The 19,667-nt window shown below is 46.8% G+C and overlaps 1 protein-coding gene across 1 annotated transcript in view; it reads left to right on the top strand.

Annotated features, from left to right (window-relative positions):
• The window catches only part of LOC106596421 (regulator of G-protein signaling 22), a 50,676-nt gene extending 47,445 nt beyond the window's left edge, over positions 1-3,231 (top strand). Inside the window, 1 exon segment of the mRNA XM_045711632.1 lies at positions 2,030-3,231. Within this exon segment, the coding sequence (XP_045567588.1) occupies positions 2,030-2,103 (74 nt within the window). The 3' untranslated portion in view covers positions 2,104-3,231.
• The last annotated feature ends 16,436 nt before the right edge of the window (positions 3,232-19,667 follow it).

Here is a 19,667-nt window from a genome sequence, read left to right as displayed (position 1 = left end):
TCTGGTCCTCTCTACAGTATATTACAGTCTGGTCCTCTCTACAGTATATTACAGTCTGGTCCTCTCTACAGTATATTACAGTCTGGTCCTCTCTACAGTATATTACAGTCTGGTCCTCTCTACAGTATATCACAGTCTGGTCCTCTCTACAGTATATTACCTTCTGGTCCTCTCTACAGTATTTTACAGTCTGGTCCTCTCTACAGTATATTACAGTCTGGTCCTCTCTACAGTATATTACAGTACAGTCTGGTCCTCTCTACAGTATATTACAGTCTGGTCCTCTCTACACTATATTACAGTCTGGTCCTCTCTACAGTATATTACAGTCTGGTCCTCTCTACAGTATATTACAGTACAGTCTGGTCCTCTCTACAGTATATTACAGTCTGGTCCTCTCTACAGTATATTACAGTACAGTCTGGTCCTCTCTACAGTATATTACATTCTGGTCCTCTCTACAGTATATTACAGTCTGGTCCTCTCTACAGTATATTACAGTCTGGTCCTCTCTACAGTATATTACAGTCTGGTCCTCTCTACAGTATATTACAGTCTGGTCCTCTCTACAGTATATTACAGTCTGGTCCTCTCTACAGTATAGTACAGTCTGGTCCTCTCTACAGTATATTACAGTCTGGTCCTCTCTACAGTATACTACAGTCTGGTCCTCTCTACAGTATATTACAGTACAGTCTGGTCCTCTCTACAGTATATTACAGTCTGGTCCTCTCTACAGTATATTACAGTCTGGTCCTCTCTACAGTATATTACAGTCTGGTCCTCTCTATAGTATATTACAGTACAGTCTGGTCCTCTCTACAGTATATTACAGTCTGGTCCTCTCTACAGTATATTACAGTCTGGTCCTCTCTACAGTATATTACAGTCTGGTCCTCTCTACAGTATATTACAGTCTGGTCCTCTCTACAGTATATTACAGTCTGGTCCTCTCTACAGTATATTACAGTCTGGTCCTCTCTACAGTATATCACAGTCTGGTCCTCTCTACAGTATATTACCTTCTGGTCCTCTCTACAGTATTTTACAGTCTGGTCCTCTCTACAGTATATTACAGTCTGGTCCTCTCTACAGTATATTACAGTACAGTCTGGTCCTCTCTACAGTATATTACAGTCTGGTCCTCTCTACACTATATTACAGTCTGGTCCTCTCTACAGTATATTACAGTCTGGTCCTCTCTACAGTATATTACAGTACAGTCTGGTCCTCTCTACAGTATATTACAGTCTGGTCCTCTCTACAGTATACTACAGTACAGTCTGGTCCTCTCTACAGTATATTACAGTCTGGTCCTCTCTACAGTATATTACAGTCTGGTCCTCTCTACAGTATATTACAGTCTGGTCCTCTCTACAGTATATTACAGTCTGGTCCTCTCTACAGTATATTACAGTCTGGTCCTCTCTACAGTATATTACAGTACAGTCTGGTCCTCTCTACAGTATATTACAGTACAGTCTGGTCCTCTCTACAGTATATTACAGTCTGGTCCTCTCTACAGTATATTACAGTCTGGTCCTCTCTACAGTATATTACAGTCTGGTCCTCTCTACAGTATATTACAGTCCAGTCTGGTCCTCTCTACAGTATATTACAGTCTGGTCCTCTCTACAGTATATTACAGTACAGTCTGGTCCTCTCTACAGTATATTACAGTCTGGTCCTCTCTACAGTATATTACAGTCTGGTCCTCTCTACAGTATATTACAGTCTGGTCCTCTCTACAGTATATTACAGTACAGTCTGGTCCTCTACAGTATATTACAGTCTGGTCCTCTCTACAGTATATTACAGTACAGTCTGGTCCTCTACAGTATATTACAGTCTGGTCCTCTCTACAGTATATTACAGTCTGGTCCTCTCTACAGTATATCACAGTCTGGTCCTCTCTACAGTATTTTACAGTCTGGTCCTCTCTACAGTCCTCACATTGTAAAATCACACCTGTAGGATGTAGACTGACCACAACAATAAGTCTACTCTCCTCCTCTCACTTGTCCTCCAGACTCATCCTCTGCCTACAGTTTGAGGTCAAAGTTCAGCAGACTCTCCCTACAGAGCCAACACCAGGCCCAGTAGAGCTCTAACGTCTCGCCCAGGACAGAACCAACACCAGGCCCAGTAGAGGTCTGTCGTCTCCCCCAGGACAGAGCCAACACCAGGCCCAGCAGAGCTCTAACGTCTCCCCCAGGACAGAACCAACACCAGGCCCAGTAGAGCTCTGTCGTCTCCCCCAGGACAGAGCCAACACCAGGCCCAGTAGAGCTCTGTCGTCTCCCCCAGGACAGAACCAACACCAGGCCCAGTAGAGCTCTGTCGTCTCCCCCAGGACAGAACCAACACCAGGCCCAGTAGAGCTCTAACGTCTCCCCCAGCCAACACCAGGCCCAGTAGAGCTCTGTCGTCTCCCCCAGGACAGAACCAACACCAGGCCCAGTAGAGCTCTAACGTCTCCCCCAGCCAACACCAGGCCCAGTAGAGCTCTGTCGTCTCCCCCAGGACAGAACCAACACCAGGCCCAGTAGAGCTCTGTCGTCTCCCCCAGGACAGAGCCAACACCAGGCCCAGTAGAGCTCTAACGTCTCCCCCAGGACAGAACCAACACCAGGCCCAGTAGAACTCTAACGTCTCCCCCAGGACAGAGCCAACACCAGGCCCAGTAGAGCTCTGTCGTCTCCCCCAGGACAGAGCCAACACCAGGCCCAGTAGAGCTCTAACGTCTCCCCCAGGACAGAACCAACACCAGGCCCAGTAGAACTCTGTCGCCTCCCCCAGGACAGAGCCAACACCAGGCCCAGTAGAACTCTGTCGTCTCCCCCAGGACAGAGCCAACACCAGGCCCAGTAGAACTCTGTCGTCTCCCCCAGGACAGAACCAACACCAGGCCCAGCAGAGCTCTGTCTTCTCCCCCAGGACAGAGCCAACACCAGGCCCAGTAGAACTCTGTCGCCTCCCCCAGGACAGGAAATGGGCTTGTTTGAGTGGAAAGGCTGAAGCAAACCGACTGCAGACGATGGTGGAGAAATGAATTCTGGGGAGGTGCATCTGTTTCAGCGTTAAGTCTGACGTTGCTTTCCAACAGGAAGTACAACATGGCAGTGTTGACATTTTTCAGAAAAGTTGTTTGTTTGTAATGTAGAAATAAACGTCTCTATCCCCCATATCACTGGAAATGTGTGTAGCCTACATTGTACTATGAACTGGGGAGAGAGAGAGACTGAAATATCACATTCATTTGTACATATCCACTGAAAACATGAATCGCTGTCAAGTTGCTTTCTGTTTAGTCACGTCGTTGGTCCTGTTCGCATCGGTCAAATAGTTCCTCCCACAAAGTGGCTTTGTCCGGATAATACTGGGCCCTAATGTCACCTCCTAATGTCACCTCCTAGTGGCTTTGTCAGGATAATACTGAGCCCTAATGTCACCTCCTAGTGGCTTTGTCAGGATAATACTGAGCCCTAATGTCACCTCTTTGTCAGGATAATACTGAGCCCTAATGTCACCTCCTAGTGGCTTTGTCAGGATAATACTGAGCCCTAATGTCACCTCCTAGTGGCTTTGTCAGGATAATACTGGGCCCTAATGTCACCTCCTTGTCAGGATAATACCTAGCCCTAATGTCACCTCCTTGTCAGGATAATACTGAGCCCTAATGTCACCTCCTAGTGGCTTTGTCAGGATAATACTGGGCCCTAATGTCACCTCCTAGTGGCTTTGTCAGGATAATACTGAGCCCTAATGTCACCTCCTTGTCAGGATAATACTGAGCCCTAATGTCACCTCCTTGTCAGGATAATACTGAGCCCTAATGTCACCTCCTAGTGGCTTTGTCAGGATAATACTGAGCCCTAATGTCACCTCCTAGTGGCTTTGTCAGGATAATACTGAGCCCTAATGTCACCTCCTAGTGGCTTTGTCAGGATAATACTGGGCCCTAATGTCACCTCCTTGTCAGGATAATACTGAGCCCTAATGTCAGCTCCTTGTCAGGATAATACTGAGCCCTAATGTCACCTCCTAGTGGCTTTGTCAGGATAATACTGAGCCCTAATGTCACCTCCTAGTGGCTTTGTCAGGATAATACTGAGCCCTAATGTCACCTCCTAGTGGCTTTGTCAGGATAACACTGAGCCCTAATGTCACCTCATAGTGGCTTTGTCAGGATAATACTGAGCCCTAATGTCACCTCCTTGTCAGGATAATACTGAGCCCTAATGTCACCTCCTAGTGGCTTTGTCAGGATAATACTGGGCCCTAATGTCACCTCCTTGTCAGGATAATACTGAGCCCTAATGTCACCTCCTAGTGGCTTTGTCAGGATAATACTGAGCCCTAATGTCACCTCCTAGTGGCTTTGTCAGGATAATACTGGGCCCTAATGTCACCTCCTAGTGGCTTTGTCAGGATAATACTGAGCCCTAATGTCACCTCCTTGTCAGGTTAACACTGAGCCCTAATGTCACCTCCTAGTGGCTTTGTCAGGATAATACTGAGCCCTAATGTCACCTCCTTGTCAGGATAATACTGAGCCCTAATGTCACCTCCTAGTGGCTTTGTCAGGATAATACTGAGCCCTAATGTCACCTCCTTGTCAGGATAATACTGAGCCCTAATGTCACCTCCTAAAGTCTCCTCCTAGTGGCTTTGTCAGGATAATACTGAGCCCTAATGTCACCTCCTTGTCAGGATAACACTGAGCCCTAATGTCACCTCCTAATGTCTCCTCCTAGTGGCTTTGTCATGATAATACTGAGCCCTAATGTCACCTCCTTGTCAGGATAACACTGAGCCCTAATGTCACCTCCTAATGTCACCTCCTAGTGGCTTTGTCATGATAATACTGAGCCCTAATGTCACCTCCTTGTCAGGATAACACTGAGCCCTAATGTCACCTCCTAATGTCACCTCCTAGTGGCTTTGTCAGGATAATACTGGGCCCTAATGTCACCTCCTAATGTCACCTCCTAGTGGCTTTGTCAGGATAATACTGAGCCCTAATGTCAACTCCTTGTCAGGATAATACTGAGCCCTAATGTCATCTCCTAATGGCTTTGTCAGGATAATACTGAGCCCTAATGTCACCTCCTTGTCAGGATAATACTGGGCCCTAATGTCACCTCCTAGTGGCTTTGTCAGGATAATACTGAGCCCTAATGTCACCTCCTAGTGGCTTTGTCAGGACAATACTGAGCCCTAATGTCACCTCCTTGTCAGGTTAACACTGAGCCCTAATGTCACCTCCTAGTGGCTTTGTCAGGATAATACTGGGCCCTAATGTCACCTCCTTGTCAGGATAATACTGAGCCCTAATGTCACCTCCTAGTGGCTTTGTCAGGATAATACTGAGCCCTAATGTCACCTCCTTGTCAGGATAACACTGAGCCCTAATGTCACCTCCTAGTGGCTTTGTCAGGACAATACTGAGCCCTAATGTCACCTCCTTGTCAGGTTAACACTGAGCCCCTAATGTCACCTCCTAGTGGCTTTGTCAGGATAATACTGAGCCCTAATGTCACCTCCTTGTCAGGATAATACTGAGCCCTAATGTCACCTCCTAGTGGCTTTGTCAGGATAATACTGAGCCCTAATGTCACCTCCTAATGTCACCTCCTAGTGGCTTTGTCAGGATAATACTGAGCCCTAATGTCACCTCCTAGTGGCTTTGTCAGGATAATACTGAGCCCTAATGTCACCTCCTAGTGGCTTTGTCAGGATAATACTGAGCCCTAATGTCACCTCCTAGTGGCTTTGTCAGGATAATACTGGGCCCTAATGTCACCTCCTTGTCAGGATAATACTGAGCCCTAATGTCACCTCCTTGTCAGGATAATACTGAGCCCTAATGTCACCTCCTAGTGGTTTTGTCAGGATAATACTGAGCCCTAATGTCACCTCCTAGTGGCTTTGTCAGGATAATACTGGGCCCTAATGTCACCTCCTTGTCAGGATAATACTGAGCCCTAATGTCACTTCCTAGTGGCATTGTCAGGATAATACTGAGCCCTAATGTCACCTCCTAGTGGCTTTGTCAGGATAATACTGAGCCCTAATGTCACCTCCTTGTCAGGATAATACTGAGCCCTAATGTCACCTCCTAGTGGCTTTGTCAGGATAATACTGAGCCCTAATGTCACCTCCTTGTCAGGATAACACTGAGCCCTAATGTCACCTCCTAGTGGCTTTGTCAGGATAATACTGGGCCCTAATGTCACCTCCTAGTGGCTTTGTCAGGATAATACTGAGCCCTAATGTCACCTCCTAGTGGCTTTGTCAGGATAACACTGAGCCCTAATGTCACCTCCTAGTGGCTTTGTCAGGATAATACTGAGCCCTAATGTCACCTCCTTGTCAGGATAATACTGAGCCCTAATGTCACCTCCTAGTGGCTTTGTCAGGATAATACTGAGCCCTAATGTCACCTCCTAGTGGCTTTGTCAGGATAATACTGGGCCCTAATGTCACCTCCTTGTCAGGATAATACTGAGCCCTAATGTCACCTCCTAGGTGCTTTGTCAGGATAATACTGGGCCCTAATGTCACCTCCTTGTCAGGATAATACTGAGCCCTAATGTCACCTCCTAGTGGCTTTGTCAGGATAATACTGAGCCCTAATGTCACCTCCTAGTGGCTTTGTCAGGATAATACTGAGCCATAATGTCACCTCCTTGTCAGGATAATACTGAGCCCTAATGTCACCTCCTAGTGGCTTTGTCAGGATAATACTGAGCCCTAATGTCACCTCCTTGTCAGGATAACACTGAGCCCTAATGTCACCTCCTAGTGGCTTTGTCAGTATAATACTCGGCCCTAATGTCACCTCCTTGTCAGGATAATACTGAGCCCTAATGTCACCTCCTAGTGGCTTTGTCAGGATAATACTGATTCCTAATGTCACCTCCTAGTGGCTTTGTCAGGATAATACTGAGCCCTAATGTCACCTCCTTGTCAGGATAATACTGAGCCCTAATGTCACCTCCTAGTGGCTTTGTCAGGATAATACTGAGCCCTAATGTCACCTCCTTGTCAGGATAACACTGAGCCCTAATGTCACCTCCTAGTGGCTTTGTCAGGATAATACTGAGCCCTAATGTCACCTCCTTGTCAGGATAATACTGAGCCCTAATGTCACCTCCTAAAGTCTCCTCCTAGTGGCTTTGTCAGGATAATACTGAGCCCTAATGTCACCTCCTTGTCAGGATAACACTGAGCCCTAATGTCACCTCCTAGTGGCTTTGTCATGATAATACTGAGCCCTAATGTCACCTCCTTGTCAGGATAACACTGAGCCCTAATGTCACCTCCTAATGTCACCTCCTAGTGGCTTTGTCAGGATAATACTGGGCCCTAATGTCACCTCCTAATGTCACCTCCTAGTGGCTTTGTCAGGATAATACTGAGCCCTAATGTCAACTCCTAGTGGCTTTGTCAGGATAATACTGGGCCCTAATGTCACCTCCTAATGTCACCTCCTAGTGGCTTTGTCAGGATAATACTGAGCCCTAATGTCACCTCCTTGTCAGGATAATACTGAGCCCTAATGTCATCTCCTAATGGCTTTGTCAGGATAATACTGAGCCCTAATGTCACCTCCTTGTCAGGATAATACTGGGCCCTAATGTCACCTCCTAGTGGCTTTGTCAGGATAATACTGAGCCCTAATGTCACCTCCTAGTGGCTTTGTCAGGACAATACTGAGCCCTAATGTCACCTCCTTGTCAGGTTAACACTGAGCCCTAATGTCACCTCCTAGTGGCTTTGTCAGGATAATACTGGGCCCTAATGTCACCTCCTTGTCAGGATAATACTGAGCCCTAATGTCACCTCCTAGTGGCTTTGTCAGGATAATACTGAGCCCTAATGTCACCTCCTTGTCAGGATAACACTGAGCCCTAATGTCACCTCCTAGTGGCTTTGTCAGGACAATACTGAGCCCTAATGTCACCTCCTTGTCAGGTTAACACTGAGCCCTAATGTCACCTCCTAGTGGCTTTGTCAGGATAATACTGAGCCCTAATGTCACCTCCTTGTCAGGATAATACTGAGCCCTAATGTCACCTCCTAGTGGCTTTGTCAGGATAATACTGAGCCCTAATGTCACCTCCTAATGTCACCTCCTAGTGGCTTTGTCAGGATAATACTGAGCCCTAATGTCACCTCCTAGTGGCTTTGTCAGGATAATACTGAGCCCTAATGTCACCTCCTAGTGGCTTTGTCAGGATAATACTGGGCCCCAATGTCACCTCCTAGTGGCTTTGTCAGGATAATACTGAGCCCCAATGTCACCTCCTAGTGGCTTTGTCAGGATAATACTGAGCCCTAATGTCACCTCCTAGTGGCTTTGTCAGGATAATACTGGGCCCTAATGTCACCTCCTTGTCAGGATAATACTGAGCCCTAATGTCACCTCCTTGTCAGGATAATACTGAGCCCTAATGTCACCTCCTAGTGGCTTTGTCAGGATAATACTGAGCCCTAATGTCACCTCCTAGTGGCTTTGTCAGGATAATACTGGGCCCTAATGTCACCTCCTTGTCAGGATAATACTGAGCCCTAATGTCACCTCCTAGTGGCTTTGTCAGGATAATACTGGGCCCTAATGTCACCTCCTTGTCAGGATAATACTGAGCCCTAATGTCACCTCCTAGTGGCATTGTCAGGATAATACTGAGCCCTAATGTCACCTCCTAGTGGCTTTGTCAGGATAATACTGAGCCCTAATGTCACCTCCTTGTCAGGATAATACTGAGCCCTAATGTCACCTCCTTGTCAGGATAATACTGAGCCCTAATGTCACCTCCTTGTCAGGATAATACTGAGCCCTAATGTCACCTCCTAGTGGCTTTGTCAGGATAATACTGAGCCCTAATGTCACCTCCTTGTCAGGATAACACTGAGCCCTAATGTCACCTCCTAGTGGCTTTGTCAGGATAATACTGAGCCCTAATGTCACCTCCTTGTCAGGATAATACTGAGCCCCAATGTCACCTCCTAAAGTCTCCTCCTAGTGGCTTTGTCAGGATAATACTGAGCCCTAATGTCACCTCCTTGTCAGGATAACACTGAGCCCTAATGTCTCCTCCTAGTGGCTTTGTCATGATAATACTGAGCCCTAATGTCACCTCCTTGTCAGGATAACACTGAGCCCTAATGTCACCTCCTAATTTCACCTCCTAGTGGCTTTGTCATGATAATACTGAGCCCTAATGTCACCTCCTTGTCAGGATAACACTGAGCCCTAATGTCACCTCCTAATGTCACCTCCTAGTGGCTTTGTCAGGATAATACTGGGCCCTAATGTCACCTCCTAATGTCACCTCCTAGTGGCTTTGTCAGGATAATACTGAGCCCTAATGTCACCTCCTAGTGGCTTTGTCAGGATAATACTGGGCCCTAATGTCACCTCCTAATGTCACCTCCTAGTGGCTTTGTCAGGATAATACTGGGCCCTAATGTCACCTCCTTGTCAGGATAATACTGAGCCCTAATGTCACCTCCTTGTCAGGATAATACTGAGCCCTAATGTCACCTCCTAGTGGTTTTGTCAGGATAATACTGAGCCCTAATGTCACCTCCTAGTGGCTTTGTCAGGATAATACTGGGCCCTAATGTCACCTCCTTGTCAGGATAATACTGAGCCCTAATGTCACCTCCTAGTGGCATTGTCAGGATAATACTGAGCCCTAATGTCACCTCCTAGTGGCTTTGTCAGGATAATACTGAGCCCTAATGTCACCTCCTTGTCAGGATAATACTGAGCCCTAATGTCACCTCCTAGTGGCTTTGTCAGGATAATACTGAGCCCTAATGTCACCTCCTTGTCAGGATAACACTGAGCCCTAATGTCACCTCCTAGTGGCTTTGTCAGGATAATACTGAGCCCTAATGTCACCTCCTAGTGGCTTTGTCAGGATAATACTGAGCCCTAATGTCACCTCCTAGTGGCTTTGTCAGGATAACACTGAGCCCTAATGTCACCTCCTAGTGGCTTTGTCAGGATAATACTGAGCCCTAATGTCACCTCCTTGTCAGGATAATACTGAGCCCTAATGTCACCTCCTAGTGGCTTTGTCAGGATAATTCTGAGCCCTAATGTCACCTCCTAGTGGCTTTGTCAGGATAATACTGGGCCCTAATGTCACCTCCTTGTCAGGATAATACTGAGCCCTAATGTCACCTCCTAGTGGCTTTGTCAGGATAATACTGGGCCCTAATGTCACCTCCTTGTCAGGATAATACTGAGCCCTAATGTCACCTCCTAGTGGCTTTGTCAGGATAATACTGAGCCCTAATGTCACCTCCTAGTGGCTTTGTCAGGATAATACTGAGCCCTAATGTCACCTCCTTGTCAGGATAATACTGAGCCCTAATGTCACCTCCTAGTGGCTTTGTCAGGATAATACTGAGCCCTAATGTCACCTCCTTGTCAGGATAACACTGAGCCCTAATGTCACCTCCTAGTGGCTTTGTCAGGATAATACTGGGCCCTAATGTCACCTCCTTGTCAGGATAATACTGAGCCCTAATGTCACCTCCTAGTGGCTTTGTCAGGATAATACTGATTCCTAATGTCACCTCCTAGTGGCTTTTTCAGGATAATACTGAGCCCTAATGTCACCTCCTTGTCAGGATAATACTGAGCCCTAATGTCACCTCCTAGTGGCTTTGTCAGGATAATACTGAGCCCTAATGTCACCTCCTTGTCAGGATAACACTGAGCCCTAATGTCACCTCCTAGTGGCTTTGTCAGGATAATACTGAGCCCTAATGTCACCTCCTTGTCAGGATAATACTGAGCCCTAATGTCACCTCCTTGTCAGGATAATACTGAGCCCTAATGTCACCTCCTAGTGGCTTTGTCAGGATAATACTGAGCCCTAATGTCACCTCCTAGTGGCTTTGTCAGGATAATACTGGGCCCTAATGTCACCTCCTTGTCAGGATAATACTGAGCCCTAATGTCACCTCCTTGTGCTTTGTCAGGATAATACTGGGCCCTAATGTCACCTCCTTGTCAGGATAATACTGAGCCCTAATGTCACCTCCTAGTGGCATTGTCAGGATAATACTGAGCCCTAATGTCACCTCCTAGTGGCTTTGTCAGGATAATACTGAGCCCTAATGTCACCTCCTTGTCAGGATAATACTGAGCCCTAATGTCACCTCCTTGTCAGGATAATACTGAGCCCTAATGTCACCTCCTTGTCAGGATAATACTGAGCCCCTAATGTCACCTCCTAGTGGCTTTGTCAGGATAATACTGAGCCCTAATGTCACCTCCTTGTCAGGATAACACTGAGCCCTAATGTCACCTCCTAGTGGCTTTGTCAGGATAATACTGAGCCCTAATGTCACCTCCTTGTCAGGATAATACTGAGCCCTAATGTCACCTCCTAAAGTCTCCTCCTAGTGGCTTTGTCAGGATAATACTGAGCCCTAATGTCACCTCCTTGTCAGGATAACACTGAGCCCTAATGTCTCCTCCTAGTGGCTTTGTCATGATAATACTGAGCCCTAATGTCACCTCCTTGTCAGGATAACACTGAGCCCTAATGTCACCTCCTAATTTCACCTCCTAGTGGCTTTGTCATGATAATACTGAGCCCTAATGTCACCTCCTTGTCAGGATAACACTGAGCCCTAATGTCACCTCCTAATGTCACCTCCTAGTGGCTTTGTCAGGATAATACTGGGCCCTAATGTCACCTCCTAATGTCACCTCCTAGTGGCTTTGTCAGGATAATACTGAGCCCTAATGTCACCTCCTAGTGGCTTTGTCAGGATAATACTGGGCCCTAATGTCACCTCCTAATGTCACCTCCTAGTGGCTTTGTCAGGATAATACTGGGCCCTAATGTCACCTCCTTGTCAGGATAATACTGAGCCCTAATGTCACCTCCTTTGTCAGGATAATACTGAGCCCTAATGTCACCTCCTAGTGGTTTTGTCAGGATAATACTGAGCCCTAATGTCACCTCCTAGTGGCTTTGTCAGGATAATACTGGGCCCTAATGTCACCTCCTTGTCAGGATAATACTGAGCCCTAATGTCACCTCCTAGTGGCATTGTCAGGATAATACTGAGCCCTAATGTCACCTCCTAGTGGCTTTGTCAGGATAATACTGAGCCCTAATGTCACCTCCTTGTCAGGATAATACTGAGCCCTAATGTCACCTCCTAGTGGCTTTGTCAGGATAATACTGAGCCCTAATGTCACCTCCTTGTCAGGATAACACTGAGCCCCAATGTCACCTCCTAGTGGCTTTGTCAGGATAATACTGGGCCCTAATGTCACCTCCTAGTGGCTTTGTCAGGATAATACTGAGCCCTAATGTCACCTCCTAGTGGCTTTGTCAGGATAACACTGAGCCCTAATGTCACCTCCTAGTGGCTTTGTCAGGATAATACTGAGCCCTAATGTCACCTCCTTGTCAGGATAATACTGAGCCCTAATGTCACCTCCTAGTGGCTTTGTCAGGATAATACTGAGCCCTAATGTCACCTCCTAGTGGCTTTGTCAGGATAATACTGGGCCCTAATGTCACCTCCTTGTCAGGATAATACTGAGCCCTAATGTCACCTCCTAGTGGCTTTGTCAGGATAATACTGGGCCCTAATGTCACCTCCTTGTCAGGATAATACTGAGCCCTAATGTCACCTCCTAGTGGCTTTGTCAGGATAATACTGAGCCCTAATGTCATCTCCTAGTGGCTTTGTCAGGATAATACTGAGCCCTAATGTCACCTCCTTGTCAGGATAATACTGAGCCCTAATGTCACCTCCTAGTGGCTTTGTCAGGATAATACTGAGCCCTAATGTCACCTCCTTGTCAGGATAACACTGAGCCCTAATGTCACCTCCTAGTGGCTTTGTCAGGATAATACTGGGCCCTAATGTCACCTCCTTGTCAGGATAATACTGAGCCCTAATGTCACCTCCTAGTGGCTTTGTCAGGATAATACTGATTCCTAATGTCACCTCCTAGTGGCTTTGTCAGGATAATACTGAGCCCTAATGTCACCTCCTTGTCAGGATAATACTGAGCCCCAATGTCACCTCCTAGTGGCTTTGTCAGGATAATACTGAGCCCTAATGTCACCTCCTTGTCAGGATAACACTGAGCCCTAATGTCACCTCCCAAAGTCTCCTCCTAGTGGCTTTGTCAGGATAATACTGAGCCCTAATGTCACCTCCTTGTCAGGATAACACTGAGCCCTAATGTCACCTCCTAGTGGCTTTGTCATGATAATACTGAGCCCTAATGTCACCTCCTTGTCAGGATAACACTGAGCCCTAATGTCACCTCCTAATGTCACCTCCTAGTGGCTTTGTCAGGATAATACTGGGCCCTAATGTCACCTCCTAATGTCACCTCCTAGTGGCTTTGTCAGGATAATACTGAGCCCTAATGTCAACTCCTAGTGGCTTTGTCAGGATAATACTGGGCCCCTAATGTCACCTCCTAATGTCACCTCCTAGTGGCTTTGTCAGGATAATACTGAGCCCTAATGTCACCTCCTTGTCAGGATAATACAGAGCCCTAATGTCATCTCCTAATGGCTTTGTCAGGATAATACTGAGCCCTAATGTCACCTCCTTGTCAGGATAATACTGGGCCCTAATGTCACCTCCTAGTGGCTTTGTCAGGATAATACTGAGCCCTAATGTCACCTCCTAGTGGCTTTGTCAGGACAATACTGAGCACTAATGTCACCTCCTTGTCAGGTTAACACTGAGCCCTAATGTCACCTCCTAGTGGCTTTGTCAGGATAATACTGGGCCCTAATGTCACCTCCTTGTCAGGATAATACTGAGCCCTAATGTCACCTCCTAGTGGCTTTGTCAGGATAATACTTAGCCCTAATGTCACCTCCTAGTGGCTTTGTCAGGATAATACTGGGCCCTAATGTCACCTCCTTGTCAGGATAACACTGAGCCCTAATGTCACCTCCTAGTGGCTTTGTCAGGACAATACTGAGCCCTAATGTCACCTCCTTGTCAGGTTAACACTGAGCCCTAATGTCACCTCCTAGTGGCTTTGTCAGGATAATACTGAGCCCTAATGTCACCTCCTTGTCAGGATAATACTGAGCCCTAATGTCACCTCCCTAGTGGCTTTGTCAGGATAATACTGAGCCCTAATGTCACCTCCTAATGTCACCTCCTAGTGGCTTTGTCAGGATAATACTGAGCCCTAATGTCACCTCCTAGTGGCTTTTTCAGGATAATACTGAGCCCTAATGTCACCTCCTAGTGGCTTTGTCAGGATAATACTGGGCCCTAATGTCACCTCCTAGTGGCTTTGTCAGGATAATACTGAGCCCTAATGTCACCTCCTTGTCAGGATAATACTGAGCCCTAATGTCACCTCCTAGTGGCTTTGTCAGGATAATACTGAGCCCTAATGTCACCTCCTAGTGGCTTTGTCAGGATAATACTGGGCCCTAATGTCACCTCCTTGTCAGGATAATACTGAGCCCTAATGTCACCTCCTTGTCAGGATAATACTGAGCCCTAATGTCACCTCCTAGTGGCTTTGTCAGGATAATACTGAGCCCTAATGTCACCTCCTAGTGGCTTTGTCAGGATAATTCTGGGCCCTAATGTCACCTCCTTGTCAGGATAATACTGAGCCCTAATGTCACCTCCTAGTGGCTTTGTCAGGATAATACTGGGCCCTAATGTCACCTCCTTGTCAGGATAATACTGAGCCCTAATGTCACCTCCTAGTGGCATTGTCAGGATAATACTGAGCCCTAATGTCACCTCCTAGTGGCTTTGTCAGGATAATACTGAGCCCTAATGTCACCTCCTTGTCAGGATAATACTGAGCCCTAATGTCACCTCCTTGTCAGGATAATACTGAGCCCTAATGTCACCTCCTTGTCAGGATAATACTGAGCCCTAATGTCACCTCCTAGTGGCTTTGTCAGGATAATACTGAGCCCTAATGTCACCTCCTTGTCAGGATAACACTGAGCCCTAATGTCACCTCCTAGTGGCTTTGTCAGGATAATACTGAGCCCTAATGTCACCTCCTTGTCAGGATAATACTGAGCCCTAATGTCACCTCCTAAAGTCTCCTCCTAGTGGCTTTGTCAGGATAATACTGAGCCCTAATGTCACCTCCTTGTCAGGATAACACTGAGCCCTAATGTCTCCTCCTAGTGGCTTTGTCATGATAATACTGAGCCCTAATGTCACCTCCTTGTCAGGATAACACTGAGCCCTAATGTCACCTCCTAATGTCACCTCCTAGTGGCTTTGTCATGATAATACTGAGCCCTAATGTCACCTCCTTGTCAGGATAACACTGAGCCCTAATGTCACCTCCTAATGTCACCTCCTAGTGGCTTTGTCAGGATAATACTGGGCCCTAATGTCACCTCCTAATGTCACCTCCTAGTGGCTTTGTCAGGATAATACTGAGCCCTAATGTCACCTCCTAGTGGCTTTGTCAGGATAATACTGGGCCCTAATGTCACCTCCTAATGTCACCTCCTAGTGGCTTTGTCAGGATAATACTGAGCCCTAATGTCACCTCCTTGTCAGGATAATACTGAGCCCTAATGTCACCTCCTAGTGGCTTTGTCAGGATAATACTGAGCCCCTAATGTCACCTCCTAGTGGCTTTGTCAGGATAATACTGAGCCCTAATGTCACCTCCTAGTGGCTTTTTCAGGATAATACTGAGCCCTAATGTCACCTCCTAGTGGCTTTGTCAGGATAATACTGAGCCCTAATGTCACCTCCTAATGTCACCTCCTAGTGGCTTTGTCAGGATAATACTGAGCCCTAATGTCACCTCCTAGTGGCTTTGTCAGGATAATACTGAGCCCTAATGTCACCTCCTAGTGGCTTTGTCAGGATAATACTGGGCCCTAATGTCACCTCCTAGTGGCTTTGTCAGGATAATACTGAGCCCTAATGTCACCTCCTAGTGGCTTTGTCAGGATAATACTGAGCCCTAATGTCACCTCCTAGTGGCTTTGTCAGGATAATACTGGGCCCTAATGTCACCTCCTTGTCAGGATAATACTGAGCCCTAATGTCACCTCCTTGTCAGGATAATACTGAGCCCTAATGTCACCTCCTAGTGGCTTTGTCAGGATAATACTGAGCCCTAATGTCACCTCCTAGTGGCTTTGTCAGGATAATACTGGGCCCTAATGTCACCTCCTTGTCAGGATAATACTGAGCCCTAATGTCACCTCCTAGTGGCTTTGTCAGGATAATACTGGGCCCTAATGTCACCTCCTTGTCAGGATAATACTGAGCCCTAATGTCACCTCCTAGTGGCATTGTCAGGATAATACTGAGCCCTAATGTCACCTCCTAGTGGCTTTGTCAGGATAATACTGAGCCCTAATGTCACCTCCTTGTCAGGATAATACTGAGCCCTAATGTCACCTCCTTGTCAGGATAATACTGAGCCCTAATGTCACCTCCTTGTCAGGATAATACTGAGCCCTAATGTCACCTCCTAGTGGCTTTGTCAGGATAATACTGAGCCCTAATGTCACCTCCTAGTGGCTTTGTCAGGATAATACTGGGCCCTAATGTCACCTCCTTGTCAGGATAATACTGAGCCCTAATGTCACCTCCTTGTCAGGATAATACTGAGCCCTAATGTCACCTCCTAGTGGCTTTGTCAGGATAATACTGAGCCCTAATGTCACCTCCTAGTGGCTTTGTCAGGATAATTCTGGGCCCTAATGTCACCTCCTTGTCAGGATAATACTGAGCCCTAATGTCACCTCCTAGTGGCTTTGTCAGGATAATACTGGGCCCTAATGTCACCTCCTTGTCAGGATAATACTGAGCCCTAATGTCACCTCCTAGTGGCATTGTCAGGATAATACTGAGCCCTAATGTCACCTCCTAGTGGCTTTGTCAGGATAATACTGAGCCCTAATGTCACCTCCTTGTCAGGATAATACTGAGCCCTAATGTCACCTCCTTGTCAGGATAATACTGAGCCCTAATGTCACCTCCTTGTCAGGATAATACTGAGCCCTAATGTCACCTCCTAGTGGCTTTGTCAGGATAATACTGAGCCCTAATGTCACCTCCTTGTCAGGATAACACTGAGCCCTAATGTCACCTCCTAGTGGCTTTGTCAGGATAATACTGAGCCCTAATGTCACCTCCTTGTCAGGATAATACTGAGCCCTAATGTCACCTCCTAAAGTCTCCTCCTAGTGGCTTTGTCAGGATAATACTGAGCCCTAATGTCACCTCCTTGTCAGGATAACACTGAGCCCTAATGTCTCCTCCTAGTGGCTTTGTCATGATAATACTGAGCCCTAATGTCACCTCCTTGTCAGGATAACACTGAGCCCTAATGTCACCTCCTAATGTCACCTCCTAGTGGCTTTGTCATGATAATACTGAGCCCTAATGTCACCTCCTTGTCAGGATAACACTGAGCCCTAATGTCACCTCCTAATGTCACCTCCTAGTGGCTTTGTCAGGATAATACTGGGCCCTAATGTCACCTCCTAATGTCACCTCCTAGTGGCTTTGTCAGGATAATACTGAGCCCTAATGTCACCTCCTAGTGGCTTTGTCAGGATAATACTGGGCCCTAATGTCACCTCCTAATGTCACCTCCTAGTGGCTTTGTCAGGATAATACTGAGCCCTAATGTCACCTCCTTGTCAGGATAATACTGAGCCCTAATGTCACCTCCTAGTGGCTTTGTCAGGATAATACTGAGCCCTAATGTCACCTCCTAATGTCACCTCCTGTGGCTTTGTCAGGATAATACTGAGCCCTAATGTCACCTCCTAGTGGCTTTTTCAGGATAATACTGAGCCCTAATGTCACCTCCTAGTGGCTTTGTCAGGATAATACTGAGCCCTAATGTCACCTCCTAATGTCACCTCCTAGTGGCTTTGTCAGGATAATACTGAGCCCTAATGTCACCTCCTAGTGGCTTTGTCAGGATAATACTGAGCCCCAATGTCACCTCCTAGTGGCTTTGTCAGGATAATACTGGGCCCTAATGTCACCTCCTAGTGGCTTTGTCAGGATAATACTGAGCCCTAATGTCACCTCCTAGTGGCTTTGTCAGGATAATACTGGGCCCTAATGTCACCTCCTAGTGGCTTTGTCAGGATAATACTGGGCCCTAATGTCACCTCCTTGTCAGGATAATACTGAGCCCCAATGTCACCTCCTAGTGGCTTTGTCAGGATAATACTGAGCCCCAATGTCACCTCCTAGTGGCTTTGTCAGGATAATACTGGGCCCTAATGTCACCTCCTTGTCAGGATAATACTGAGCCCTAATGTCACCTCCTAGTGGCTTTGTCAGGATAATACTGGGCCCTAATGTCACCTCCTTGTCAGGATAATACTGAGCCCTAATGTCACCTCCTAGTGGCATTGTCAGGATAATACTGAGCCCTAATGTCACCTCCTAGTGGCTTTGTCAGGATAATACTGAGCCCTAATGTCACCTCCTTGTCAGGATAATACTGAGCCCTAATGTCACCTCCTTGTCAGGATAATACTGAGCCCTAATGTCACCTCCTTGTCAGGATAATACTGAGCCCTAATGTCACCTCCTAGTGGCTTTGTCAGGATAATACTGAGCCCTAATGTCACCTCCTTGTCAGGATAACACTGAGCCCTAATGTCACCTCCTAGTGGCTTTGTCAGGATAATACTGAGCCCTAATGTCACCTCCTTGTCAGGATAATACTGAGCCCTAATGTCACCTCCTAAAGTCTCCTCCCTAGTGGCTTTGTCAGGATAATACTGAGCCCTAATGTCACCTCCTTGTCAGGATAACACTGAGCCCTAATGTCTCCTCCCTAGTGGCTTTGTCATGATAATACTGAGCCCTAATGTCACCTCCTTGTCAGGATAACACTGAGCCCTAATGTCACCTCCTAATTTCACCTCCTAGTGGCTTTGTCATGATAATACTGAGCCCTAATGTCACCTCCTTGTCAGGATAACACTGAGCCCTAATGTCACCTCCTAATGTCACCTCCTAGTGGCTTTGTCAGGATAATACTGGGCCCTAATGTCACCTCCTAATGTCACCTCCTAGTGGCTTTGTCAGGATAATACTGAGCCCTAATGTCACCTCCTAGTGGCTTTGTCAGGATAATACTGGGCCCTAATGTCACCTCCTAATGTCACCTCCTAGTGGCTTTGTCAGGATAATACTGGGCCCTAATGTCACCTCCTTGTCAGGATAATACTGAGCCCTAATGTCACCTCCTTGTCAGGATAATACTGAGCCCTAATGTCACCTCCTAGTGGTTTTGTCAGGATAATACTGAGCCCTAATGTCACCTCCTAGTGGCTTTGTCAGGATAATACTGGGCCCTAATGTCACCTCCTTGTCAGGATAATACTGAGCCCTAATGTCACCTCCTAGTGGCATTGTCAGGATAATACTGAGCCCTAATGTCACCTCCTAGTGGCTTTGTCAGGATAATACTGAGCCCTAATGTCACCTCCTTGTCAGGATAATACTGAGCCCTAATGTCACCTCCTAGTGGCTTTGTCAGGATAATACTGAGCCCTAATGTCACCTCCTTGTCAGGATAACACTGAGCCCTAATGTCACCTCCTAGTGGCTTTGTCAGGATAATACTGGGCCCTAATGTCACCTCCTAGTGGCTT

This window comes from Salmo salar, unplaced genomic scaffold (genome assembly GCF_905237065.1).
Source record: "Salmo salar unplaced genomic scaffold, Ssal_v3.1, whole genome shotgun sequence".
In the NCBI taxonomy this organism is placed as follows: Eukaryota; Metazoa; Chordata; class Actinopteri; order Salmoniformes; family Salmonidae; genus Salmo; species Salmo salar.
This window is presented reverse-complemented; position numbering and strand designations above follow the sequence as displayed.